General features: G+C 46.6%; 1 protein-coding gene across 8 annotated transcripts in view; it reads left to right on the forward strand.

Annotated features, from left to right (window-relative positions):
- The first annotated feature begins 903 nt into the window (after positions 1-903).
- Positions 904-27,420, forward strand: part of ABLIM3 (actin binding LIM protein family member 3) — a 313,166-nt gene continuing 286,649 nt past the window's right edge. For 5 of the 8 annotated variants that reach the window (XM_063928087.1, XM_063928091.1, XM_063928088.1 and 2 more), the window contains exon 1: positions 906-1,499. In XM_063928087.1, coding sequence (XP_063784157.1) covers positions 1,487-1,499 — 13 coding nt within the window. In that variant the 5' untranslated portion in view covers positions 906-1,486. Of the gene's footprint in view, positions 1,500-27,420 lie in introns of all 8 variants that reach the window. The other 3 variants (XM_063928089.1, XM_063928093.1, XM_063928094.1) reach the window with 2 other exon arrangements.

Below are 27,420 nucleotides of genomic sequence, written 5' to 3' on the forward strand. Positions count from 1 at the left end.
GTGGGGGAGGGGGGGATCGGTGGTGTGCGGCTCGTCCGTGGTGCGGACGGCGGGTCCCGGCCAGCCTGTGTGTGCCGCGGCTGCATGCAGGAGGTGGTGCTGGAGTTGTGGGGAGGGGAGGGGGGGGGAATAGCTGGTGTGGGGTGAGGGTGTCTTGTGTGCGTGTGTGTTCGTCCGTTGTGCGGACGTCGTCTCTGGGGCTGCTGGCTGCCTCTGGGGACTGGGGAAGGGGGGGGGGGGGGGGTGTCATTGGGGTGTAGGTGGCTGTTTTGGGGGGGTAAACCTAGGGAGGGGTGCATGGTTACCAGGCACTGTGCTGCGTCCGGCCACTGGTGGGTTGTCTGTGGAGATGGTATCCGGATTCTGTGGCTGCAGTGCTGCTCCCGTTAGTGGTGTGCTGAAACTCCCCCCAGGCCTGTGACTCCACCCAGCGTTAGAGGGCCAGGCACAGACAAGGCAAATATATAGGAGATATATATATATATATGTGTATATATATATATATATATATATATAGATAGATATATATATATCTGTGTCCGTGTATATATCTGTGTGTGCACATACAGTATATGTAAACATATACTGTATATGCGTGTGTATATATGTATTTATATGTGTATGCATGTATACATGTGCGTGTGTGTGTGTGTCTATATATATATATATATATATAACTCAGCTGCCTGCCTTTTAATTAGGGGCCTCGCTCTCTGAAGTGCCCCGGGCCCCTCAGAGCCTTAATCCGGCTCTGGCCCCCAGGCAGTAGGGCCCACCGGTGGTTTCCCCTGTACCCCTGTGGGCCAGTCCAACCCTGCATGCAGGCAGCAAGTGCCGGCCAGTAGGGGACAGCAGACACCCGATGACTGCTCAGCGCCAGCAGCCGTCCTCCCGCCCGTGAGCTAAGCTGCTCGCCCTGATCCGTCCTGGGAATGTCCCGCAGGAGTCCCACTGAAGCTCAGAGTGACGGCTGCTGCTCCGGGCTGCAGAGAGATGCTGCTGCCAGGCAGAGGGAAGAGCAGCATCCCCGTGTAGTGATGATGAGTAGCTGGGCTGTGTGTGACTGTATCATACCTCCCTCTGCCTCCTCAGTCCACACCCCCAACCCAGTGCTGTAATCTCCTCTCCCTTCCACCTTCCCAGCCTTGTGCCGGGGACACTGACAGCTGCCAGTATACCTCCGGCTGCCGCTCCTGCACACAGGCTCCGCTCCTGCACACAGGCACCTCTCTCCTTTGGCTGCTGCTGCCCTACCTCGTCTTCCTACTGCTGGGTGTAGCTGAGTGTATGGGAGAGGTGAGCAGCGCCAGGTGCCCAGGGATGGCTCGTACAGGAGCACCGGAGAGCCCCCTTCTGTAAGCGGAGGACACAGGCACGGGAGCCGGCAGAGGCAGGAGACAAACCGGGTCAGAGGCAGAGCAGAGACCGGGACTGAGCACGGACCGCTTGTCGCTGCCGCGGATGAAGAGACGACGAAACCAGCAATATGAGCAGCAATTGTAAGTACATAGCCGGCGTGCCCAGGCTGGAGAGCAGCCTCCCGGTGAGCACCCACCGGTGTTCATGTACACAGTATGGATGTATATTCATACACACACCTACAGTATGTGCAAGATGTCACAGATGTGCAGCATTGGAGTGAATGAGAACAATTTCCAATGATTAGTTAATGTAAGATTATTACTGTATTTTTACATTTGGGTTACCAGATGCTCCCTTGGTTTACATCATAAAGAAATGATTATGAATCATGTGAGTGTTTTCTGTATCCCTCTGTAATTACTAATGCTTCAGGCTGTCTTTTTTCTTTGTTTGTGTGCCTACAAATGTATTGTCCATGTGCTGTTCTGTGTACAAAATCCAACTCTTTTAGAGGACATCTGGATATTTATCTCGCAAAGGACTACATTGTAGCAATCATATACATTAATATTTCATGTTTTATATATATATATATATATATATATATATATATATATATATATATATAATATGACTCGACTCTAACAGATGTGGGGATATTTCTGTACATGCAAGCATATTAAAAAGGTTACTGCTGCAATTCACTGAATGATGCAAAACTGTTTCCAACACACTGGCAGCAAAATGCATGACTATAAGTGATTGTGGCTGGGATCATGTAATAGTACTGTATAGTTCTCATGCACAGAGCAGAAGCCTGCGCATTCACAGTCATTATTTCTACCCATCCCCATAGTGGGCGTGCCAAGCGGATAAGGGTGTGCATGCCTATTGAACTGTTTACCTTGGTTGCCATCTTATAGGATGCGATGATTCCCAATATCGACAGGACCGCATTAGACATCTGTGATTTAACCAGTCTAGTAAATTGCTTTATACAGTGATACCTCCTTTTTCCGCTCCATATACCCCATAGTATGATGGATCTTATCTACTATGCAGGATGGTCCGGCTGACAACATGCCTTTAATGTGTATATTTAATACTTGGCATAAATTTATGAAAAACCTCTTGACTTTAAGATGTGTTGCCATTTCAGTGGGAACCTGTGATATATGAGGAATTGGTGCTGTGTAACATTCTGCATGTCCAGGTGGTACTGTAGGACTTAAGCTGGCCATACACTTATGTGACTTCTCGTAGGGGAGAAGTCGCATACGATCACCCTTGAACCGCCCAGCAGCTTCACGGCGTCAGGATCGCATATTATACATCGTATGCAGTCCTTTTGCATACAATGTATCGTATGCGACGCAAGTCAAGGATATCGGTACAATATATCTATAGTGCTGTACTTCTGATCTAGGGGCTCTGATCCGATGATCACGGGACCGCGCATCGGACCGAATCGGAGGTAAAACACATGCGATTTGCCAGTTTTTATCTGATATATCGGCCTAAAACATCAGAATAGGATGAAATCTGGCAAAATCGCACCAGTGTATGGGCACCTTTACCCATGTGTAGCAGGGGGTAGGTGTGTGGACATTTGTTTTTACTGCGAATAATGTGCTGAGTTTTGAACCCATGTACTCATGTTCTAGCATTATCCTGATTATGTACAAACACTAATTCATAAATTGGAAGCTTGGTTTTTTTATTATTATTCTAAGTAATAACAAATATAAATGTTATTTCATAAATTTTATGTTGTGCGTTGTATAGTTGATTAGTTCTGGTCCAGCAACTTCATACACTTGTGTTTCTGTTAGTAGTATTCTTTGCCCAAGTTGCATTCAAAAGTATGCACACTTTACAGTTTTAAAACAGAATTTGTCTGTGTGGTGCCCCACAGAAGTATCCTCAGGTTTTGCCCCTCTGACACTGGATTCTTTTGCATGACGCTAACAGCAGACTTCTGGACTAGGCATACACATGGCTACCACTGTAAACATTCGCTAAGACGCATTGGGTACATGGATAGTCACATGGTTGTACGCAAGCTAAGAGCTACAGCTTCGACTACATGCACAGATGTACCACCACTGGGTTGCATTCATCTAGAGAAGACATTGTGTACTGTGTGTGGGGACAAAAAGGTGTTTGTGTTCCCATCACTGATGTTATGCAATTAAAATGGGTCAACACAGGGCACATGGCACTAGCCCTCAGGGCTACTTTTAATTTAAAAAATCTATATATATATATATATATATATATATATATATAATTTTTTATTACAGTTGCCAACAGTCTCTCTTCCAGGAACATTCTTAAGGTGTAAGGTTTTGTCCCTTTATGTATCCATATATAGCATCTGTTCTTATTCCACATGCTGTATGATTTTATACTTAGGGCTCTAGTTTTAAAATTATTAAAGGCCTTTTCTTCTTTTTTAGCAGGAGAAAAGGGTTCTTACTATTAAACAAAAAACACAGCGGAGATCTTAAGTGTTTAACTTCTGTCTGCTTGGAAGTGTCTGCATTATAACAATGGGGTCAGAGCATTTCCACAATTAAAGAAGCAACAATAGTTTTGCAATGCAAATCTATTTTTAAAAACGTAGCATCATTGGCTGAGGGCATTATGTGCACTTGCACTGGATAAAAGGCAGGAAGAGGCCGCTCTCTTTCTGCTTTCTCACCTCAGGCTCCTCTGGCCCTTATTCAGAGCATACTCATTGGTCACCCAAAATTAGAGATGAGCGGGTTCGGATGTAACGCCAGAATTAACGCCAGTTCGGTTTTATCCGGATTTTTCTTATTGGTTATCCAAAACACGTGACGTCCGTGAACCAATAAGATGCTGTTTTGAGAACCGAGTAAATCCGAGTAAAACCGAACCCGCTCATCTCTACCCAAAATGTTATGCCATCTTTTGCAATGAGTTATATGAATATACAGGAGGTTAAGACACTTGGTTCCTAGGAGGTGGCCATAGAGGGCAGACCTGCAACCAACCACTGCATTATCTGCCAGTGCCATCAGTTTAGTCTCTTAAAACAGGGAATCTATGATCTGTAAATCTCATTTGTTCAAGTGAGAGATGGCCACTTAACAACAACTGGTGGGATTACTAGTTTACAGAGAACTGAATACATTTCCATTTTAAGTTAAACAGGCTACAGTATCTTGTGACTCTGAATGTGTGATACCATAGCTTTTATCATTCCAATAAAGCTGAAAGGACCTATAGATAGGCAAACACAATTACAGTCTATTGGTATAAATGTTTCTCCATTAAAAACCCACAAGATGAACAAGATGATTGTGTGAGGGTTATGTTGGCATTGAATAAAATGCACCTTTTAAATTTGTTTATGCAGTAAAACTAATGCTTTATAGTAATAGGAAGATCGGGAAAGCGTTGCATCCGGAAGGTCTTTGAGAGCATGAATATGTTTATTCTTTACTTTATGTTCTGGTCTGAACATTACATTATCTGATCAGGAGTAAATGGCTGAACCTTCCCTTTTGAGAAGCAGAGGTCAGTTATATTTTATTCTAAGCTAGTGCTGACTGGAGAGCAACATTCACATCTGTCTGCTGCAATTTTCCTGGGAAAATGAATCATGGAGTGGAAACTTGATAAGAAGAATGGAAAGTAAGAGTGAATGTCAATTGTGTGGTTGAGTTTCCACCTCATCCCTTACGGCTTCTTAATACCCCTTTCACATCTCCAATGCGGGATCCCACCCGGGAACCGGAAGCGGGTCCTTCCCGGGTGGGATCCGGCATTAGAGACTATCTTCTGGCTTCCCGACCGGCAAATTGCTGGATCGGTTGCCATAGCGGCGGGGGGTGGAGTCGGCGCTGGGAAATTAGCTCATCTCCGCGCCGCCTCTCCCTATGCTGTGATTGGGTACCGGGTCGCATCAACCCGGCAACCAATTCACACTGCGCCTGAGCCGGTATTCAACCTGGGAATAACCCTTCTTATTGCCCGGGTTAAATTACTGATCCCAGAATTCGGACATGGCCCTTTCACACCGCACACTGACCATTGTCAACTCGGCAATATGCCGGGTTGATACCGGGTTATTTGTGCGATGTGAAAGGGATATAAAGATGGCACTGATTCAGTCTACAGCTAGAACCATCTTGATATGCCAAACCTTAACTGTCAAACTCAGGTGGTATTCAGCATGGAGCCCTCCAGTTGCTTTGGAACTACACATCCCAGTATACCTTGCCACAGTTTTAGCATGCCCTAATAGCAAAACTGTCAGAGCATCAGAGCCGGCCCTAACCAATATGATGCCCCTGGCAAGATTTTGGCTGGTGCCCTCTAGGCCCGCTGCTAGTTCCGCCTCTGACCCAGCACCCCTTTCCCATCACCATCACTCCTCACCCATAGCAGTCCTCATTCGGCGTACAGAACAAAAAGGGGTGTGTTCTTGCTCAGAAGGGACATGGCCACACAATAGTACTCCCAATTTCTCTGACGTCCTAGTGGATGCTGGGACTTCCGTAAGGACCATGGGGAATAGCGGCTCCGCAGGAGACTGGGCACAAAAAGTAAAAGCTTTAGACTAGCTGGTGTGCACTGGCTCCTCCCCCTATGACCCTCCTCCAAGCCTCAGTTAGATTTTTGTGCCCGAACGAGAAGGGTGCATGCTAGGTGGCTCTCCTGAGCTGCTTAGAAGTAAAAGTTTAAATAGGTTTTTTATTTTCAGTGAGTCCTGCTGGCAACAGGCTCACTGCATCGTGGGACTAAGGGGAGAAGAAGCGAACTCACCTGTGTGCAGAGTGGATTGGGCTTCTTGGCTACTGGACATTAGCTCCAGAGGGACGATCACAGGTTCAGCCTGGATGGGTCCCGGAGCCGCGCCGCCGGCCCCCTTACAGAGCCAGAAGAGCGAAGAGGTCCGGAGAAATCGGCGGCAGAAGACGGTCCTGTCTTCAGATAAGGTAGCGCACAGCACTGCAGCTGTGCGCCATTGCTCTCAGCACACTTCACACTCCGGTCACTGAGGGTGCAGGGCGCTGGGGGGGAGCGCCCTGAGACGCAATAAAACATGTTTAAACCTTATATGGCTAAAGAAATACATCACATATAGCTCCTGGGCTATATGGATGCATTTCACCCCTGCCAGTTTTCCTAAAAAAAAGCGGGAGAAAAGGCCGCCGTGAAGGGGGCGGAGCCTATCTCCTCAGCACACAAGCGCCATTTTCCCTCACAGTTCCGCTGGAAGGAAGGCTCCCAGACTCTCCCCTGCAGTCCTGCTACAGAATCAGGGTAAAACAAGAGAGGGGGGGCACTATTGGCAGCTAATATAAAACAGCAGCTATAAAGGGAGTAACACTTACATAAGGTTATCCCTGTATATATATAGCGCTCTGGTGTGTGCTGGCAAACTCTCCCTCTGTCTCCCCAAAGGGCTCGTGGGGTCCTGTCCTCTTTCAGAGCATTCCCTGTGTGTGTGCTGGGTGTCGGTACGATTGTGTCGACATGTATGAGGAGGAAAATGATGTGGAAGCAGAGCAATTGCCTGTGTTAGTGATGTCACCCCCTAGGGAGTCGACACCTGACTGGATGGTCGTATTTAAAGAATTACGTGACAGTGTCAGCACTTTGCAAAAAACTGTTGACGACATGAGACAGCCGGCAAATCAATTAGTGCCTGTTCAGGCGTCTCAGACACCGTCGGGGGCGCTAAAACGCCCGTTACCTCAGATGGTCGACACAGACCCAGACACGGATACTGAATCCAGTGTCGACGGTGAGGAGACAAACGTAATGTCCAGTAGGGCCACACGTTACATGATCACGGCAATGAAGGAGGCATTGAATATTTCTGACACTACAAGTACCACAAAAAAGGGTATTATGTGGGGTGTGAAAAAACTACCAGTAGTTTTTCCTGAATCAGATGAATTAAATGAGGTGTGTGATAAAGCGTGGTTTTTCCCCGATAAAAAACTGCTGATTTCTAATAAATTATTGGCACTATACCCTTTCCAGCCAGAGGTTAGGGCGCGTTGGGAAACACCCCCTAGGGTAGATAAGGCGCTCACACGCTTATCAAAACAAGTGGCGTTACCGTCTCCCGATACGGCCGCCCTTAAGGAACCAGCTGATAGAAGGCTGGAAAATATCCTAAAAGGTATATACACACATACTGGTGTTATACTGCGACCAGCAATCGCCTCAGCCTGGATGTGCAGTGCTGGAGTGGCTTGGTCGGATTCCCTGACTGAAAATATTGATACCCTGGATAGGGACAGTATATTATTAACTATAGAGCATTTAAAGGATGCATTACTATATATGCGAGATGCACAGAGGGATATTTGCACCCTGGCATCTAGAGTGAGTGCGATGTCCATTTCTGCCAGAAGAGCGTTATGGACGCGACAGTGGTCAGGTGATGCGGATTCCAAACGACATATGGAAGTATTGCCGTATAAAGGGGAGGAGTTATTTGGGGTTGGTCTATCGGACCTGGTGGCCACAGCAACGGCTGGAAAATCCACCTTTTTACCCCAGGTCACCTCTCAGCAGAAAAAGACACCGTCTTTTCAAACTCAGTCCTTTCGTTCCCATAAGGGCAAGCGGGCAAAAGGCCACTCATTTCTGCCCAGGGGCAGAGGAAGGGGAAAAAGACTGCACCAGGCAGCCTCTTCCCAGGAGCAGAAGCCCTCCCCCGCTTCTGCCAAGTCTTCAGCATGACGCTGGGGCCTTACAAGAGGACTCAGGCACGGTGGGGGGCCGTCTCAAGAATTTCAGCGCGCAGTGGGCTCACTCGCAAGTGGACCCCTGGATCCTGCAGGTAGTATCACAGGGGTACAAATTGGAATTCGAGACGTCTCCCCCTCGCCGGTTCCTGAAGTCTGCTCTACCAACGTCTCCCTCCGACAGGGAGGCGGTAGTGGAAGCTATTCACAAGCTGTATTCCCAGCAGGTGATAATCAAGGTACCCCTCCTACAACAGGGAAAGGGGTATTATTCCACGCTGTTTGTGGTACCGAAGCCGGACGGCTCGGTGAGACCAATTTTAAATCTAAAATCCTTGAACACTTACATAAAAAGGTTCAAATTCAAGATGGAGTCACTCAGAGCAGTGATAGCGAACCTGGAAGAAGGGGACTATATGGTGTCTCTGGACATCAAAGATGCTTATCTCCATGTCCCAATCTACCCTTCTCACCAAGGGTACCTCAGGTTTGTGGTACAAAGCTGTCATTATCAGTTTCAGACGCTGCCGTTTGGATTGTCCACGGCACCACGGGTCTTTACCAAGGTAATGGCCGAAATGATGATTCTTCTTCGAAGAAAAGGCGTCTTAATTATCCCTTACTTGGACGATCTCCTGATAAGGGCAAGGTCCAGGGAACAGTTAGAGGTCGGAGCAGCACTATCTCAGGTAGTGCTACGTCAGCACGGGTGGATCCTAAATATCCCAAAATCACAGCTGATTCCAACAACACGTCTACTGTTCCTGGGGATGATTCTGGACACAGTCCAGAAAAAGGTTTTTCTCCCGGAGGAGAAGGCCAGGGAGTTATCCGAGCTAGTCAGGAAACTCCTAAAACCAGGCCAAGTGTCAGTGCATCAATGCACGAGAGTCCTGGGAAAAATGGTGGCTTCTTACGAAGCGATTCCATTCGGAAGAATCCATGCAAGAACTTTTCAGTGGGATCTGCTGGACAAATGGTCCGGATCGCATCTTCAGATGCATCAGCGGATAACCCTATCTCCAAGGACAAGGGTGTCTCTCCTGTGGTGGTTACAGAGTGCTCATCTTCTAGAGGGCCGCAGATTCGGCATTCAGGATTGGATGCTGGTGACCACCGATGCCAGCCTGAGAGGCTGGGGAGCAGTCACACAGGGAAGAAATTTCCAGGGCTTGTGGTCAAGCATGGAAACGTCTCTTCACATAAATATCCTGGAACTAAGGGCCATTTACAATGCCCTAAGTCAAGCAAGGCCTCTGCTTCAGGGTCAGTCGGTATTGATCCAATCGGACAACATCACGGCAGTCGCCCACGTCAACAGACAGGGCGGCACAAGAAGCAGGAGGGCAATGGCAGAAGCTGCAAGGATTCTTCGCTGGGCGGAAAATCATGTGGTGGCACTGTCAGCAGTGTTCATTCCGGGAGTGGACAACTGGGAAGCAGACTTCCTCAGCAGACACGACCTCCACCCGGGGGAGTGGGGACTTCACCCAGAAGTCTTTCAAGTGATTGTAAACCGTTGGGAAAAACCAAAGGTGGACATGATGGCGTCCCGTCTCAACAAAAAACTGGACAGATATTGCGCCAGGTCAAGGGACCCTCAGGCAATAGCGGTGGACGCTCTGGTAACACCGTGGGTGTACCAGTCGGTGTATGTGTTCCCTCCTCTGCCTCTCATTCCAAAAGTACTGAGAATCATAAGAAGGAGAGGAGTGAAGACTATACTCGTGGCTCCGGATTGGCCAAGAAGAACTTGGTACCCGGAACTGCAAGAGATGCTCACGGAGGACCCGTGGCCTCTACCTCTAAGAAAGGACCTGCTCCAGCAGGGACCTTGTCTGTTCCAAGACTTACCGCGGCTGCGTTTGACGGCATGGCGGTTGAACGCCGGATCCTGATGGAAAAAGGCATTCCAGATGAAGTCATCCCTACCCTGATCAAAGCCAGGAAGGATGTAACTGCGAAACATTATCACCGCATTTGGCGAAAATATGTTTCCTGGTGTGAGGCTAAGAAGGCCCCCACAGAGGAATTTCAACTGGGTCGTTTTCTGCATTTCTTGCAAGCAGGACTGTCTATGGGCCTAAAATTAGGATCCATTAAGGTTCAAATTTCGGCCCTGTCGATCTTCTTACAGAAAGAACTGGCTTCATTGCCTGAAGTTCAGACGTTTGTCAAGGGGGTACTGCATATACAACCTCCTTTTGTGCCACCAGTGGCACCTTGGGATCTCAATGTAGTTTTAGGGTTCCTAAAATCACATTGGTTTGAACCACTCACCACTGTGGAATTAAAATATCTCACATGGAAGGTGGTCATGCTGTTAGCTCTGGCGTCAGCCAGGCGTGTCTCAGAAATGGCGGCTTTGTCATATAAAAGCCCTTACCTAATTTTTCATTCAGACAGGGCAGAATTGAGGACTCGTCCTCAATTTCTCCCTAAGGTGGTTTCAGCGTTTCACATGAACCAACCTATTGTGGTGCCTGCGGCTACTAGGGACTTGGAGGACTCCAAGTTGTTGGACGTAGTCAGGGCCCTGAAAATATATGTTTCCAGGACGGCTGGAGTCAGAAAATCTGACTCGCTGTTTATCCTGTATGCACCCAACAAGCTGGGTGCTCCTGCTTCTAAGCAGACGATTGCTCGTTGGATTTGTAGTACAATTCAGCTTGCACATTCTGTGGCAGGACTGCCACAGCCAAAATCTGTTAAAGCCCATTCCACAAGAAAAGTGGGCTCATCTTGGGCGGCTGCCCGAGGGGTCTCGGCTTTACAACTTTGCCGAGCAGCTACTTGGTCAGGGGCAAACACGTTTGCAAAATTTTACAAATTCGATACCCTGGCTGAGGAGGAGCTGGAGTTCTCTCATTCGGTGCTGCAGAGTCATCCGCACTCTCCCGCCCGTTTGGGAGCTTTGGTATAATCCCCATGGTCCTTACGGAAGTCCCAGCATCCACTAGGACGTCAGAGAAAATAAGAATTTACTTACCGATAATTCTATTTCTCATAGTCCGTAGTGGATGCTGGGCGCCCATCCCAAGTGCGGATTGTCTGCAATACTTGTATATAGTTATTGTTACAAAAAATCGGGTTGTTTATTGTTGTGAGCCATCTTTTCAGAGGCTCCTACGTTTATCATACTGTTAACTGGGTTCAGATCACAGGTTGTACAGTGTGATTGGTGTGGCTGGTATGAGTCTTACCCGGGATTCAAAATCCTTCCTTATTATGTACGCTCGTCCGGGCACAGTATCCTAACTGAGGCTTGAAGGAGGGTCATAGGGGGAGGAGCCAGTGCACACCAGCTAGTCTAAAGCTTTTACTTTTTGTGCCCAGTCTCCTGCGGAGCCGCTATTCCCCATGGTCCTTACGGAAGTCCCAGCATCCACTACGGACTATGAGAAATAGAATTATCGGTAAGTAAATTCTTATTTTAAATTAAGCCACAGAGTAGTGCAACTGTATTCACATTTCTCTGACGTCCTAGTGGATGCTGGGACTCCGTAAGGACCATGGGGATATAGCGGCTCCGCAGGAGACAGGGCACAAAATAAAAGCTTAAGGATCAGGTGGTGTGCACTGGCTCCTCCCCCTATGACCCTCCTCCAAGCCTCAGTTAGGATACTGTGCCCGGACGAGCGTACATAATAAGGAAGGATATTGAATCCCGGGTAAGACTCATACCAGCCACACCAATCACACCGTACAACTTGTGATCTGAACCCAGTTAACAGTATGATAAACGCAAAGGAGCCTCTGAAAAGATGGCTCACAACAATAATAACCCGAATTTTTGTAACAATAACTATATACAAGTATTGCAGACAATCCGCACTAGGGATGGGCGCCCAGCATCCACTACGGACTACGAGAAATAGATTTATCGGTAAGTAAAATCTTATTTTCTCTGACGTCCTAGTGGATGCTGGGACTCCGTAAGGACCATGGGGATTATACCAAAGCTCCCAAACGGGCGGGAGAGTGCGGATGACTCTGCAGCACCGAATGAGAGAACTCCAGGTCCTCCTCAGCCAGGGTATCAAATTTGTAGAATTTAGCAAACGTGTTTGCCCCTGACCAAGTAGCTGCTCGGCAAAGTTGTAAAGCCGAGACCCCTCGGGCAGCCGCCCAAGATGAGCCCACCTTCCTTGTGGAATGGGCTTTTACTGATTTTGGCTGTGGCAATCCTGCCACAGAATGTGCAAGCTGAATTGTACTACAAATCCAACGAGCAATCGTCTGCTTAGAAGCAGGAGCACCCAGCTTGTTGGGTGCATACAGGATAAACAGCGAGTCAGATTTTCTGACTCCAGCCGTCCTGGAAACATATATTTTCAAGGCCCTGACAACGTCAAGCAACTTAGAGTCCTCTAAGTCCCTGGTAGCCGCAGGTACCACAATAGGTTGGTTCATGTGAAATGCAGAAACCACCTTAGGTAGAAATTGAGGACGAGTCCTCAATTCCGCCCTGTCAGAATGAAATATCAAGTAAGGGCTTTTATATGATAAAGCCGCCAATTCTGACACACGCCTGGCTGAAGCCAAGGCTAACAGCATCGACACCTTCCATGTGAGATATTTTAAGTCCACAGTGGAAAGTGGTTCAAACCAATGTGACTTTAGAAAACTCAACACCACATTGAGATCCCAAGGTGCCACTGGAGGCACAAAAGGAGGCTGTATGTGCAGCACCCCTTTTACAAATGTCTGAACTTCAGGTACTGAAGCCAGTTCTTTCTGGAAGAAAATCGACAGGGCCGAAATTTGAACCTTAATGGACCCTAATTTTAGGCCCATAGACAGTCCTGTTTGCAGGAAATGAAGGAAACGACCCAGTTGAAATTCCTCTGTAGGGGCCTTCTTGGCCTCACACCACGCAACATATTTACGCCAAATGCGGTGATAATGTTTTGCGGTTACGTCCTTCCTGGCTTTGACCAGAGTAGGGATGACTTCTTCTGGAATGCCTTTTTCCCTCAGGATCCGGCGTTCAACCGCCATGCCGTCAAACGCAGCCGCGGTAAGTCTTGGAACAGACAAGGCCCCTGCAGTAGCAGGTCCTTTCTTAGAGGTAGAGGCCACGGTTCGTCCGTGAGCATCTCTTGAAGTTCCGGGTACCAAGTCCGTCTTGGCCAATCCGGAACCACGAGTATAGTTCTTACTCCTCTCCTTCTTATGATTCTCAGTACTTTTGGTATGAGAGGCAGAGGAGGGAACACATACACTGACTGGTACACCCACGGCGTTACCAGAGCGTCCACTGCTATTGCCTGAGGGTCCCTTGACCTGGCGCAATATCTGTCCAGTTTTTTGTTTAGACGTGACGCCATCATGTCCACCTTTGGTTTTTCCCAACGGTTTACAATCAGGTGGAAGACTTCTGGGTGAAGTCCCCACTCTCCCGGGTGAAGGTCGTGTCTGCTGAGGAAGTCTGCTTCCCAGTTGTCCACTCCCGGAATGAATACTGCTGACAGTGCTATCACATGATTTTCCGCCCAGCGAAAAATCCTTGCAGCTTCTGCCATTGCCCTCCTGCTTCTCGTGCCGCCCTGTCTGTTTACGTGGGCGACTGACGTGATGTTGTCCGATTGGATCAACACCGCCTGACCCTGAAGCAGAGGTTTTGCTTGACTTAGGGCATTGTAAATGGCCCTTAGTTCCAGAATGTTTATATGAAGAGACGTTTCCAAGCTTGACCACAGGCCCTGGAAATTCCTTCCCTGTGTGACTGCTCCCCAGCCTCTCAGGCTGGCATCCGTGGTTACCAGGATCCAATCCTGAATGCCAAATCTGCGGCCCTCTAGTAGATGAGCACTCTGCAGCCACCACAGGAGAGACACCCTTGTCCTTGGCGACAGGGTTATCCGCTGATGCATCTGCAGATGCGATCCGGACCATTTGTCCAGTAGATCCCACTGAAATGTTCTTGCATGGAATCTTCCGAATGGAATCGCTTCGTAAGAAGCCACCATTTTCCCCAGGACCCTCGTGCACTGATGCACTGAGACCTGTCCTGGTTTTAGGAGGTTCCTGACTAGCTCGGATAACTCCCTGGCCTTCTCCTCCGGGAGAAACACCTTCTTCTGGACTGTGTCCAGAATCATTCCTAGGAACAGTAGACGTGTCGTTGGAATCAGCTGCGATTTTGGAATATTTAGAATCCACCCGTGCTGACGTAACACTACCTGAGATAGTGCTACTCCGACTTCTAACTGTTCCCTGGATCTTGCCCTTATCAGGAGATCGTCCAAGTAAGGGATAATTGAAATGCCTTTTCTTCGTAGAAGAATCATCATTTCGGCCATTACCTTGGTAAAGACCCGAGGTGCCGTGGACAATCCAAACGGCAGCGTCTGAAACTGATAATGACAGTTTTGTACTACAAACCTGAGGTACCCTTGGTGAGAAGGGTATATCGGGACGTGGAGATAAGCATCTTTGATGTCCAGAGACACCATATAGTCCCCTTCTTCCAGGTTCGCTATCACTGCTCTGAGTGACTCCATCTTGAATTTGAACCTTTTTATGTAAGTGTTCAAGGATTTCAGATTTAAAATTGGTCTCACCGAGCCGTCCGGCTTCGGTACCACAAACAGCGTGGAATAATACCCCTTTCCTTGTTGCAGGAGGGGTACCTTGATTATCACCTGCTGGGAATACAGCTTGTGAATGGCTTCTAGAACTGCCTCCCTGTCGGAGGGAGACTTTGGTAAAGCAGACTTCAGGAAACGATGAGGGGGAAACGCCTCGAATTCCAGTTTGTACCCCTGCGATACTACCTGTAGAATCCAGGGATCCACTTGCGAGTGAGCCCACTGCGCGTTGAAATTTTTGAGACGGGCCCCCACCATATCTGAGTCTGCTTGTAAAGCCCCAGCGTCATGCTGAAGACTTGGCAGAAGCAGGGGAGGGCTTCTGCTCTTGGGAAGCGGCTGCATGGTGCAGTCTTTTTCCTCTTCCTCTGCCCCGGGGCAGAAAGGAGTGGCCTTTTGCTCGCTTGTACTTATGGGAACGAAAGGACTGAGATTGAAAAGACGGTGTCTTTTTCTGCTGATGTGGAGTGACCTGGGGTAAAAAGGTGGATTTTCCAGCCGTTGCCGTGGCCACCAGGTCCGATAGACCAGCCCCAAATAACTCCTCCCCTTTATACGGCAATACTTCCATGTGCCGTTTGGAATCAGCATCCCCTGACCACTGTCGCGTCCACAACGCTCTTCTGGCAGAGATGGACATAGCACTTACTCTTGATGCCAGGGTGCAAATATCCCTCTGTGCATCACGCATATATAATAATGCATCCTTTAAATGTTCTATAGTTAACAAAATATTGTCCCTATCCAGGGTATCAATATTCTCAGTCAGGGAATCCGACCATGCGACTCCAGCACTGCACATCCAGGCTGAGGCGATTGCTGGTCGCAGTATAACACCAGTATGTGTGTATATACTTTTTAGGATATTTTCCAGCCTTCTATCAGCTGGTTCTTTGAGGGTAGCCGTATCAGGAGACGGTAACGCTACTTGTTTAGATAAACGTGTGAGCGCCTTATCTACCCTAGGGGGTGTTTCCCAACGCGCCCTAACCTCTGGCGGGAAAGGATGTAATGCTAATAATTTTTTAGAAATTAGCTGTTTTTTATCGGGAGAAACCCACGCTTTTTCACACACCTCATTTATTTCCTCTGACTCAGGAAAAAATATTGGTAGTTTTTTCTCACCCCACATAATACCCTTCTTTGTGGTACTTGTAGTGTCAGAAAGGTTCAATGCCTCTTTCATTGCCGTGATCATGTAACGTGTGGCCCTACTGGACATTACGTTTGTCTCGTCACCGTCGACACTAGACTCAGTATCTGTGTCAGGGTCTGTGTCGACCCACTGAGGTAACGGGCGTTTTAGCGCCCCTGACGGTGTCTGAGACGCCTGGACAGGCACTAACTGATTTGCCGGCTGTCTCATGTCGTCAACAGTTTTTTGCAAATTGCTGACATTATCACTTAATTGTTTAAATACAATCATCCAGTCAGGTGTCGACTCCCTAGGGGGTGACATCACCAACGCAGGCAACTGCTCCGCCTCCACATAATTTTCCTCCTCATACATGTCGACACACGCGTACCGACACACAGCACACACACACCGGGAATGCTCTGATAGAGGACAGGACCCACTTAGCCCTTTGGAGAGACAGAGGGAGAGTCTGCCAGCACACACCCAGCGCTATATATATATACAGGGATAACCTTATATAAGTGTTATTCCCTTATAGCTGCTGTTAATTATTGTTATTTGCTGCCAACAATGCCCCCCCTTCTCTTTTTTACCCTGATTCTGAAGCAGGACTGCAGGGGAGAGTCAGGGAGCCGTCCTTCCAGCGGAGCTGTGAGGGAAAATGGCGCTTGTGTGCTGAGGAGATAGGCTCCGCCCCTTCACGACCTCCTTATCTCCCGCTTTTTTGTGTAAAATGGCAGGGGATTAAAATACATCCATATAGCCCAGGAGCTATATGTGATGTATTCTGTTTTGCCACCTAAGGTATTCTGTTATATTGCGTCTCAGGGCGCTCCCCCCCCCAGCGCCCTGCACCCTCAGTGACCGGAGTGTGAAGTGTGCTGAGAGCAATGGCGCACAGCTGCGGTGCTGTGCGCTACCTTAGTCTGAACACAGGATGTCTTCTGCCGCCGATTTCACCGGACCTCTTCGTCTCTTCTGGCTCTGTAAGGGGGACGGCGGCGCGGCTCTGGTGACCCATCCAGGCTGAACCTGTGATCGTCCCTCTGGAGCTAGTGTCCAGTAGCCTAAGAAACCCGATCCACTCTGCACTCAGGTGAGTCCGTTTCTTCTCCCCTTAGTCCCACGATGCAGTGAGCCTGTTGCCAGCAGGACTCACTGAAAATAAAAAAACCTAACTAAACTTTTATTCTAAGCAGCTCAGGAGAGCCACCTAGATTGCACCCTTCTCGGCCAGGCACAAAAATCTAACTGAGGCTTGGAGGAGGGTCATAGGGGGAGGAGCCAGTGCACACCACCTGATCCTTAAGCTTTTATTTTGTGCCCTGTCTCCTGCGGAGCCGCTATATCCCCATGGTCCTTACGGAGTCCCAGCATCCACTACGGACTACGAGAAATAGATTTATCGGTAAGTAAAATCTTATTTTTATCATGCGATAGTGTCCCTAATTCACGTTACATCACACAGTAGTATCACTTTACCTTATGTACGTTACTCCTCACAGTAGTGCCCTTTATATACACTTTACATCACAGTGAATTGCTCCTTATTCTCATTACACCACACCATATTGCTCTTTATCCACATAAGACCACACAGTAGTGCCCTTTCTATATATTACCCCACACAGTAATGCCACACATTAGTAATGCATTTATACACATAATACCACACAGTAATGCCACTTTTTACATACGACACACATTTTTAATGTCCTTCTAAACGTAATGCCCCTTACACATTTGTCGCACATTATTAATGAATTTATACACATGACACACATAATGCCCCTTACACATATGCCGAAAACTACTGCACAACCAACCCACCCGCACACAGCACTCACATGGCCGCTAACACTGTGACCTCTGCCTCTGCTTGGATAGAGATGTGTCCTCATACATCTTGCCTCAATATGCCATGCAGCAGGAGATGCCTGGCATGAGTCAGCTGGCAGCTCTGCTATTGTGGGGTTGCCTCTTTTTTATGAAAATGCATCTTATTTGCATTACTATGTGGCTAGGATGCACAAGCAGCTTCTGCTGATTAAAGTGATATGTGGCATGCCTATATTCTGTGTGCGACTGTGACTGTATCTGCATACGAAATGCTATGTTACAGTGATTTCCAGGAATACACTGTAACTTAGCATTTCATATGCAGATACAGCCGCAGTCACACACAAAATATAGGCATGCCGCATATCATTTTAAACAGCAGAAGCTGCTTGTGCCCCTAAGCATACCAAATGCCCTAGGCATTTGCCTAGTTTGCCTATGCCTAGGGCCGGCTCTGCAGAGCATGCTGGGATGTGTAGCTTCACAGCAGCTGGAGTGCCACATGTTGAATACCCATGATACTAGTATCCACTGAGCCAGGTGGATTACATCAGCAGGATGATCCCCTAAGGCACTTGATTACCCCAATGATCTATTAGATCTGTTTGGATCAGTATTTCTACAGGAGGTCCATCATAAGGTCAGTAAGTTGTTTTTATACATAATGGTTCAATAATAGATAGAAACAGTCCTTTCAAAGAAAGTGTTGGTACCAGAGAGTGACAGTCTGACTCTCAGAAAAGATCGAGTCTGGCTAATTTCTATGCGAAAGCAAGACTTGCTGGAAAGCATCAGCCTGGAATAGTCAATACATGTTGTAAGTTTTAGCTTGGGTTCCAGGGACAGGCTATTCTTTAGATTTTCCAAATTTATCTCAAAATGAATATATGGAATTTATGTGAGTATTCTAAGGGGGCAATTCAATTACTAGAAGGTCTTACCGCAGGTTTTAGCTCCTGGGTTAAGTTCCCAGAGCTATTCAATTATTTCCGAGGTAAGACATAGCTCCCACGTTAAGTGCCTGGAGTTATGCAATTACTGCCCGCGGTAGGATTGCGACTAGCCGCAGAAGCACTAGCTAATGCATATTTCTGTTTGCATGCCAGGAGAATTAAGTGCACACTCAGGTCTAGTCATGGGCTCTCTGCGGGCAGTAATTGAATAGCTCCTTGAAACTTAAATCCTGCGTAAACTATTGTGGATAATTGAATCACCCGTTAGTGACCCTGAAATAAAGTCTGTTGCACGTCTGGTGTTTCTGCTTCAGACAAAGTGAGAGCTGAGGTTGGGAAGGACCATACTCAGAGACACTTCTGACAGGAACGATTTTTGTTTTGAGTACACTGTCTTTTAGCTGTTATAGCCATACTAGAGTGGAAGTAACTGAATTACACCTACTGAATTACTCCTCCGTTTTCCCAGTTGAAGAGAAATCTGTAGTGATAATACAAGATCTTCCAGGGTCCTCAGTCAGTAATATGACCATGACTCATGTGGGGTTGCACAGTTGTTGCAGGTTGTTTCTCTACGGGAGGCTTTTAGTGCCACCAACTGTTGCTACGGTGCAAAAGTATTGTGGGAAGAATAACTATATTTCGAGCTACCAATATGAACTCTACTATAGAATGATAGTAACTAGTAATGCAAGTTAGGTATGGATGTACAGTAATAAACTAATTAGCATTATATGCAAACTGTGGCAGTACAGGTTGTAGGAATTGTCCCCATAGATCTTCCAGTAAGGTCCCTCTACTCCAGGGGTGGGCAGTAAGCGGGCTCTACTCTGTGATTGCAGCATAGTGCCAGTGCTCCTGGGGCAGTCCTCCATCTTTGTCCTAGTTAAAGGTAGACAGTTTTATCTTAAAGCAATTATTAATCCTGGGGTTCTTGTTGGATACAGTATTTTACCTGAACTGTATATAGCATTGTATAAGTTCTACAATGATTGAATGGCCTAGTTATAACCAGTATATTGTGAAATAAAATAATAGCAGTTACGTCTGTTTTATCACTTACACCTGTCCGACAGGTTAGATGCCCACTAAGACTAACCCCGGGCCAGTATATTGCTAAGAACAGGAATGTAGGTCAATGTCACCATCTGAATTGTTGACATTTTTTATTGATTTTACGCAAGGCTTGACACACAACATAAAGTCTAAAGTTTACGCTGTCTCTAATGTTTCAATGTGTCTTTTTGTAATATAGATAAATTACATTTTTAATGTATGATATAGTTCATTCCATTTAAAAAGTGAGCTTTGTCATTTGAGAATGATGTAGGTTATGTTTTTCTGTCCATATGGTTTGTATGAACAGTCGTCTGTTTTTTTGTACATTGTTGTTGCTTGGAGAGGTAGAACCTTCAACCATGTTTAGAAATACAGTAGGGTTCCTGTAGCAGTTTGCATGAGTCACACGGTGCATATACATTGCTATCAGTATGCAAATGTGATGCTACAGCAATATTCTGAGCTGTACACATCCTTGTGTAGACAGTGGCCCAGTAGTTTCAAATGAAAACGCTGCAGTCATCATTATCATAGGCAATTACACCTACTCTTACTGGGTATAAAGATATACGGCATATACACTGAATGCGCACAACTCAGAATGGTAACCCTAGCAACACGCCCACAACACACACAAGTGATAGTAGTGTCCCATGCATACACCCACTTGCCACCCAGAAACGCCCATTTCCTGTACAGCAAGGTATGGGCAGAATCGCTGAGTCTGACAGTATGTATAGTATGCAACTAATCACTCAGTTTGTCTATATTCATAGCTACGTTAAACTGAATCAAGCCCACAATGTTAATCAATCTGAGCAAGGGGCAATATGATGATCATATTGGTCATTGATTCAGGCAGTCTGCTTAAGACCATACACAGACCAGGTTTGTGGGTAACCATCAACTACTCCATTTTCCTGTTGCTTCAAGATAATTATGCCAGTTCTAGAACTAGGTATGGTGTATTGCATCTCTGCTAGTTATCTTGTACCATCTTGTACACTGCTTACTATGGATCTGATTCAGAGGTGGACAGAGAGTTGATGTTGGACACATTGGAGTGAATTTTGGTCACCACGCAGGCGTCACAGCCACACTGTGCGTGAGTGGTGATTAATTAGCAACAACAGATGCAGTGAGGATTTACTCGCAGAGTGAGTGACAGGTAGTGACCATTTGGGGGAGGTAACGCCAGGTGGCTACAAAAACGCAGACTTTTCTGGGAGTGTCCAGGTCAGCCACTGCAAATTTGTTCGCAGTTGGACTGGCCCTTGCATCTTAGTTGAGAAGGACATTCGGAAACGCCATAGGGTCACTCAGAAGTTTGATGTGAGTTTGATTCCAGAACACCACTGTGACCGAAATCACAGTTGTGAATACAACTGGATGCTCCTCTGAATCAGGCCCTGTTATTTATTTAGTTAGATGAAATATAAGGTTCAGTATGTTTCATTGTGGCTTTTTCCCTGCTCTAAATTTCTTAGTGGTGACGGCACACGATGAATTATACACTATTGTCCCAGATTCTGTAATGCAGTTTACAATAACTCCTCATTGTCTTATTATCTGGATGACTCTTTTTTACTCTATGGAACAATTGCTAATCTGTTTTTCTCCATAGTTAAAAAGATTCTTTTATAAGACCCTTATGATTTGTAGGTTATTTTTCTGTTCATCTGTTTGGCTCTTTGGTTAATTGTATAGTTCCACTGAACAGACTGCTTATATTCCAATCCCACTGATTCATCTGATGTCTATTGCACTTGCAAAGGTAATGCAATGTACAGGAGATAACGTGCTGAAGAATATAACATGTGAGCTTACTTACATGTCCTTCTACAGTCCCCATCACTCCCATTACTCCATTCCATAGTTTTTTTTGTTGTGAGCCATTTTAAGCTTTCTTGATTGAACACCAAAATGGTGGCCATGGGTCCATTTTACACTAGCTCGCACATTTGTTTGTTGTTTTAAAAGTTATTTACTACTGGCTATAATAGAACTGTTCTCATAAAGCCTTTATTAGTATCTTTTTTTATTAAGATTATTTCTACATAAAGTTTCCATCATATTTAGTAGCGATGTACAGAGAAGACATAAAGCAAACATTGATAAGATAGTAACATAACTGAATATAAAAGATGAGAGTGCCTTACTTGTTAAAGGTTACAACATATTTATTTAACATATTTATTTCCTTATCGCATTGCATTTTTGTAGATATTGTTTTTTTATATTTTACTTATTTGTTTTTTGTAGGGTATTTGTTATGTTTCGCTTCTGATTTACCTAAGTTACAGTACATAAAACATGTTAATATGCAGTCCAGTGTTCTCTTATATATAATGTTAATGTATATGTCCTTGCTGAGTATCCTTGATTAGATGTCCTTGCATTAATGCATTGTAAATAGGTATAGATTGTACAGTTAACGGCTATAAAGAATTGCTGTAACAAAGGGAAGAGGATGTTTATTGTGGCTGTATATAGTAAATGCAGAGATGTTAAAGATCTATAAATACCTCAATTCACTTTTCTTACTATCCAGAGGAGTTGTTGTGTTTTTCTCTATGATCAGGGTGCACATATATTGTTACAGCAGAAGATGACAACTTCTTGTGGCATACAGAAGCCATTTGTGAAGTGCTACTATCATTGTGTCACATTGGGGACGATAAAGAGTAGAAATAATGAGTTGTGATCACATCTACACTTAGGACCAAAGAGGTGAACTGAGGGCTTTAGTAAGGATGTAATATTGCAAGGTATATTTTTTGCACCTAGCATAGGGCAACTGCAAGTACACATGAATGATGATGACTAGTAATAAACCAGGCTCATATGTTGCGGATACAGAGGTGTGCGCATCTCGAGATTTGAAAAGCTGCATATGTGCAAATAAATACTCAGTTTCCACAGTACGTTTCTCTTGTGTAATGTACATCCACATTACTTCTCTATATCAGCCATTATGTATTGCCAGTGCCTTACAGATTACTCCCACTGTAAGACATGGCCAATACCTCAAATGTGTCTCTATGGGGCCAAAACCCAGCACTGTTGTGTAGTTAGATATTTGTTTATTTTCTGTATGTACCTGTGTGACCAGGCTCGAGCCTGTGTATGCTATGCACATTTTTACCGGAAGACCTGCCTTACGAGTCCATATTTCCAGTACCCATTTTACATAATAAGACAAAATTAGGCACATGCGTGAACTGAGCTTTGTGATTGCTGCTTGGTGCGTGCCTAAGTAAAAGGGGCACACTACTCATTGCCAATTATAGATTCAAGTTAGCTGAACCTACGTTTCACCAGATCCTTGGCCAAATTGTGCCTGCTCTAACCATTTTGACTACTGTTTGTTACCTGCCCTGACACTAAGCTTGCCTGTTTACTAGACTACTGACACCAAACACATGCACAGATCTTAAATTCTCTTTTACTGGCCATCTGATACTTATCAGCTGCCCTGACACAACTTATGATTGATGGTGCCACTCCATATGACAGAAAAGTGGTAAACATAGACATGTATCATGGCAGTACAAATATTGGGGATGCTCAAGCACCCAAAGCAGCTTGCTCCTATAGTTCTGAGAGCTTTGTGTCCCATGTCAAACTTGCCTACACCTTAAAATGCCGATGAGCTACAGTGTGCTGCTGTAAATGTCCTAATAGGTTGTCCAGGTACAACTTTGACCCCTTTGCAGCTGGAATTGCCCCTAACTCTGAATGAGGCCCCTTATGTGGAGTATTGTGGTTTTGACGTATTGCGTCATTGTTCCTGTCTAGCAAATCTCAGAGCTATTTGCAGCTATTCCACAGACATTACTAGTCTGCGCTTATACTCAGCAGGCTGCGTACACCTTAGAGAGTTCTTGTTTGTAAGTTTCCTTTTTAAATGACTGTTTCACATGGGTTGTAACAAAATAAGTTCTATTATTATTAAATCTTAGGCTGTATTATAAGTAGGCGCTAGCAGTGTGTTAACACACCCCAGATCTTCACAACAGGGATTCAATTTAGAGAAATGCTTTCTCCAGTGGGATATGTTATTTCTCTGACGTCCTAGTGGATGCTGGGAACTCCGTAAGGACCATGGGGAATAGCGGCTCCGCAGGAGACTGGGCACAACTAAAGAAAGCTTTAGGTCACCTGGTGTGCACTGGCTCCTCCCACCATGACCCTCCTCCAAGCCTCAGTTAGATTTTGTGCCCGGCCGAGGTTGGATGCACACTAGGGGCTCTCCTGAGCTTCTAGAAAGAAAGTATAGAATTAGGTTTTTTATTTTCAGTGAGACCTGCTGGCAACAGGCTCACTGCAGCGAGGGACTAAGGGGAGAAGAAGCGAACCTGCCTGCTTGCAGCCAGCTTGGGCTTCTTAGGCTACTGGACACCATTAGCTCCAGAGGGATCGACCGCAGGCCCAGCCTTGGTGTTCGGTCCCGGAGCCGCGCCGCTGTCCCCCTTACAGAGCCAGAAGCAAGAAGAGGTCCGGAAAATCGGCGGCAGAAGACATCAGTCTTCACCAAGGTAGCGCACAGCACTGCAGCTGTGCGCCATTGCTCCTCATACACACTTCACACTCCGGTCACTGAGGGTGCAGGGCGCTTGGGGGGGGCGCCCTGAGCAGCAATAAAAACACCTTGGCTGGCAAAAATACCACAATATATAGTCCCAGAGGCTATATATGTGGTAAATACCCCTGCCAGAATCCAGAAAAAAGCGGGAGAAAAGTCTGCGAAAAAGGGGCGGAGCTATCTCCCTCAGACACACTGGCGCCATTTTCTCTTCACAGTGCAGCTGGAAGAAAGCTCCCCAGGCTCTCCCCTGTAGTTTTCAGGCTCAAAGGGTTAAAAAGAGAGGGGGGGCACTAAATTTAGGCGCAATATTATATATACAAGCAGCTATTGGGGAAATTTCACTCAGTTATAGTGTTAATCCCCACATTATATAGCGCTCTGGTGTGTGCTGGCATACTCTCTCTCTGTCTCCCCAAAGGGCTTTGTGGGGTCCTGTCCTCAGTCAGAGCATTCCCTGTGTGTGTGCGGTGTGTCGGTACAGCTGTGTCGACATGTTTAATGAGGAGGCTTATATGGTGACGGAGCAGATGCCGATAAATGTGATGTCGCCCCCTGTGGGGCCGACACCAGAGTGGATGGTTAGGTGAAAGGTATTAACCGACAGTGTCAACTCCTTACATAAAAGGGTGGATGACGTAACAGCTGTGGGACAGCCGGCTTCTCAGTCCGCGCCTGCCCAGGCGTCTCAAAGGCCATCAGGGGCTCAAAAACGCCCGCTCACTCAGATGGCAGACACAGATGTCGACACGGAGTCTGACTCCAGTGTCGACAAGGTTGAGACATATACACAATCCACTAGGAACATCCGTGACTTGATCCCGGCAATAAAAAATGTGTTACACATTTCTGACATTAACCCAAGTACCACTAAAAAAGGGTTTTATATTTGGGGAGAAAAAGCAGGCAGTGTTTTGTTCCCCCATCAGATGAATGAATGAAGTGTGTGAAAAGCGTGGGTTCCCCCCGATAAGAAACTGGTAATTTCTAAAAAGTTACTGATGGCGTACCCTTTCCCGCCAGAGGATAAGTTACGCTGGGAGATATCCCCTAGGGTGGATAAGGCGCTCACACGGTTGTCAAAAAAGGTGGCACTGCCGTTTTAGGAACGGCCACTTTGAAGGTACCTGTTGATAAAAAGCAGGGGCTATCCTGAAGTCTGTATTTACACACTCAGGTACTAGACTGAGACCTGCAGATCGTGCTGCTGCAGCGTGGTCGGTGACCCTGTCAAACATGAGAACATATTAAAGACGTCGTCTTATATATGAGGGATGCACAGAGGGATATTTTGCCGGCTGGCATCCAAAATGAATGTAATGTCCATTCTGTCAGGAGGGTATTAGAGACCTGTCACTGGACAGGTGATGCTGCCTTTAAAAGGCGCATAGAGACTCTGCCTTATAAGGGTGAGGAATTATTTGGGGATGGTCTCTGGGACCTCGTATCCATTACCTCAGGTTTCCTCACAGACTAAGAAATCACTGTATTATCAGGTACAGTCCTTTCGGCTTCAGAAAAGCAAGCGGGTCAAAGGCGCTTCCTTTCTGTACAGAGACATGGGAAGAGGGAAAAAGCTGCACCAGTCAGCCTGTTCCCAGAATCAAAATTCTTCTCTCGCTTCCTCTGAGTCCACAGCATGACGCGGGGGCTCCACAGGTGTAGCCAGGTACGGTGGGGGGCCGTCTCAAAAATTTCAGCGATCAGTGGGCTCGTTCACAGGTGGATCCCTGTTTCATTCAAGTAGTATTTCAGGGGTACAAGCTGGAATTCGAGATGTCTCCCCCCCCTGCCGTTTCCTCAAATATGCCTTACCAACAACTCCCTCAGGCAGGGAGGCTGCTCTAGAGGCAATTAATGAGCTGTATTCCCAGCAGGTAATACTCAAGGTGCCCCTACTTCAACAAGGACGGGGTTACTATTCCACACGGTTTGGGGTACCGAAACCGCATGGTTCGGTGTGACCCAATTTATATTTAAAATCCTTGAACACATACATAAAAAAATTCAAGTTCAAGATGGAATCGCTCAGGGCGGTTATTGCAAGCCTGGACGAGGGGGATTACATGGGATCCCGGGACATCAAGGATGCTTACCTGCATGTCCCCATTTACCATCCTCGCCAGGAGTACCTCAGATTTGTGGTACAGGATTACCATTACCAAGTCCAGACACTGCCGTTTGGACTGTACATGGCACCGAGGGTGTTTACCAAGGTAATGGCCGAAATTATGATACTCCTTCGAAAAAAGGGAGTTTTAATTATCCCGTACTTGGACAATCTCCTTATAAGGGCAAGGTCCAAGGAGCAGTTGCTAGTCGGGGTAGCACTATTTTGGAAAGTGCTACAACAGCACGGTTGGATTCTAAACAGTCCAAAGTCACAGCTGGTTCCTACGACACGTCTACTGTTCCTGGGGATGGTTCTGGACACAGAACAGAAATAAGTGTTTCTCCCGGAGGAGAAAGCCAAGGAGCTGTCATCTCTAGTCAGAGACCTCCTGAAGCCAAAACAGGTATCGGTGCATCATTGCACGCGAGTCCTGGGAAAAAATGGTAGCTTCCTACGAAGCAATCCCATTCGGCAGGTTCCATGCAAGAACTTTTCAGTGGGACCTGTTGGACAAGTGGTCCGGATCACAGCTTCAGATGCATCGGCTGATAACCCTGTCTTCAAGGACCAGGGTATCTCTACTGTGGTGGCTGCAGAGTGCCCATCTTCAAGAGGGCTGCAGGTTCGGCATACAGGACTAGGTCCTAGTGACCATGGATGCCAGCCTTTGAGGCTGGGGGGCAGTCACACAGGGAAAAAACTTCCAGGGACTTGGTCAAGTCATTACAATGCCCTGAGTCAGGCAAGTCCTCTGCTTCAAAACCAGCCGGTACTGATCCAATCAGACAACATCACGGCAGTCGCCCATGTAAACCAACGGGGCAGCACAAGAAGCAGGATGGCGATGGCAGAAGCCACAAGGATTCTCCGATGGGCGGAAAATCATGTGTTAACACTGTCAGCAGTGTTCATTCCCGGAGTGGACGACTGGGAAGCAGATCTTCTCAGCGGACACGACCTCCACCCGGGAGAGTGGGGATTTCATCCAGAAGTCTTCCAAAGGATTGTACACCATTGGGAAAGGCCACAGGTGGACATGAT

This window comes from Pseudophryne corroboree, chromosome 6, assembly GCF_028390025.1.
Source record: "Pseudophryne corroboree isolate aPseCor3 chromosome 6, aPseCor3.hap2, whole genome shotgun sequence".
NCBI classification, from domain to species: domain Eukaryota; kingdom Metazoa; phylum Chordata; class Amphibia; order Anura; family Myobatrachidae; genus Pseudophryne; species Pseudophryne corroboree.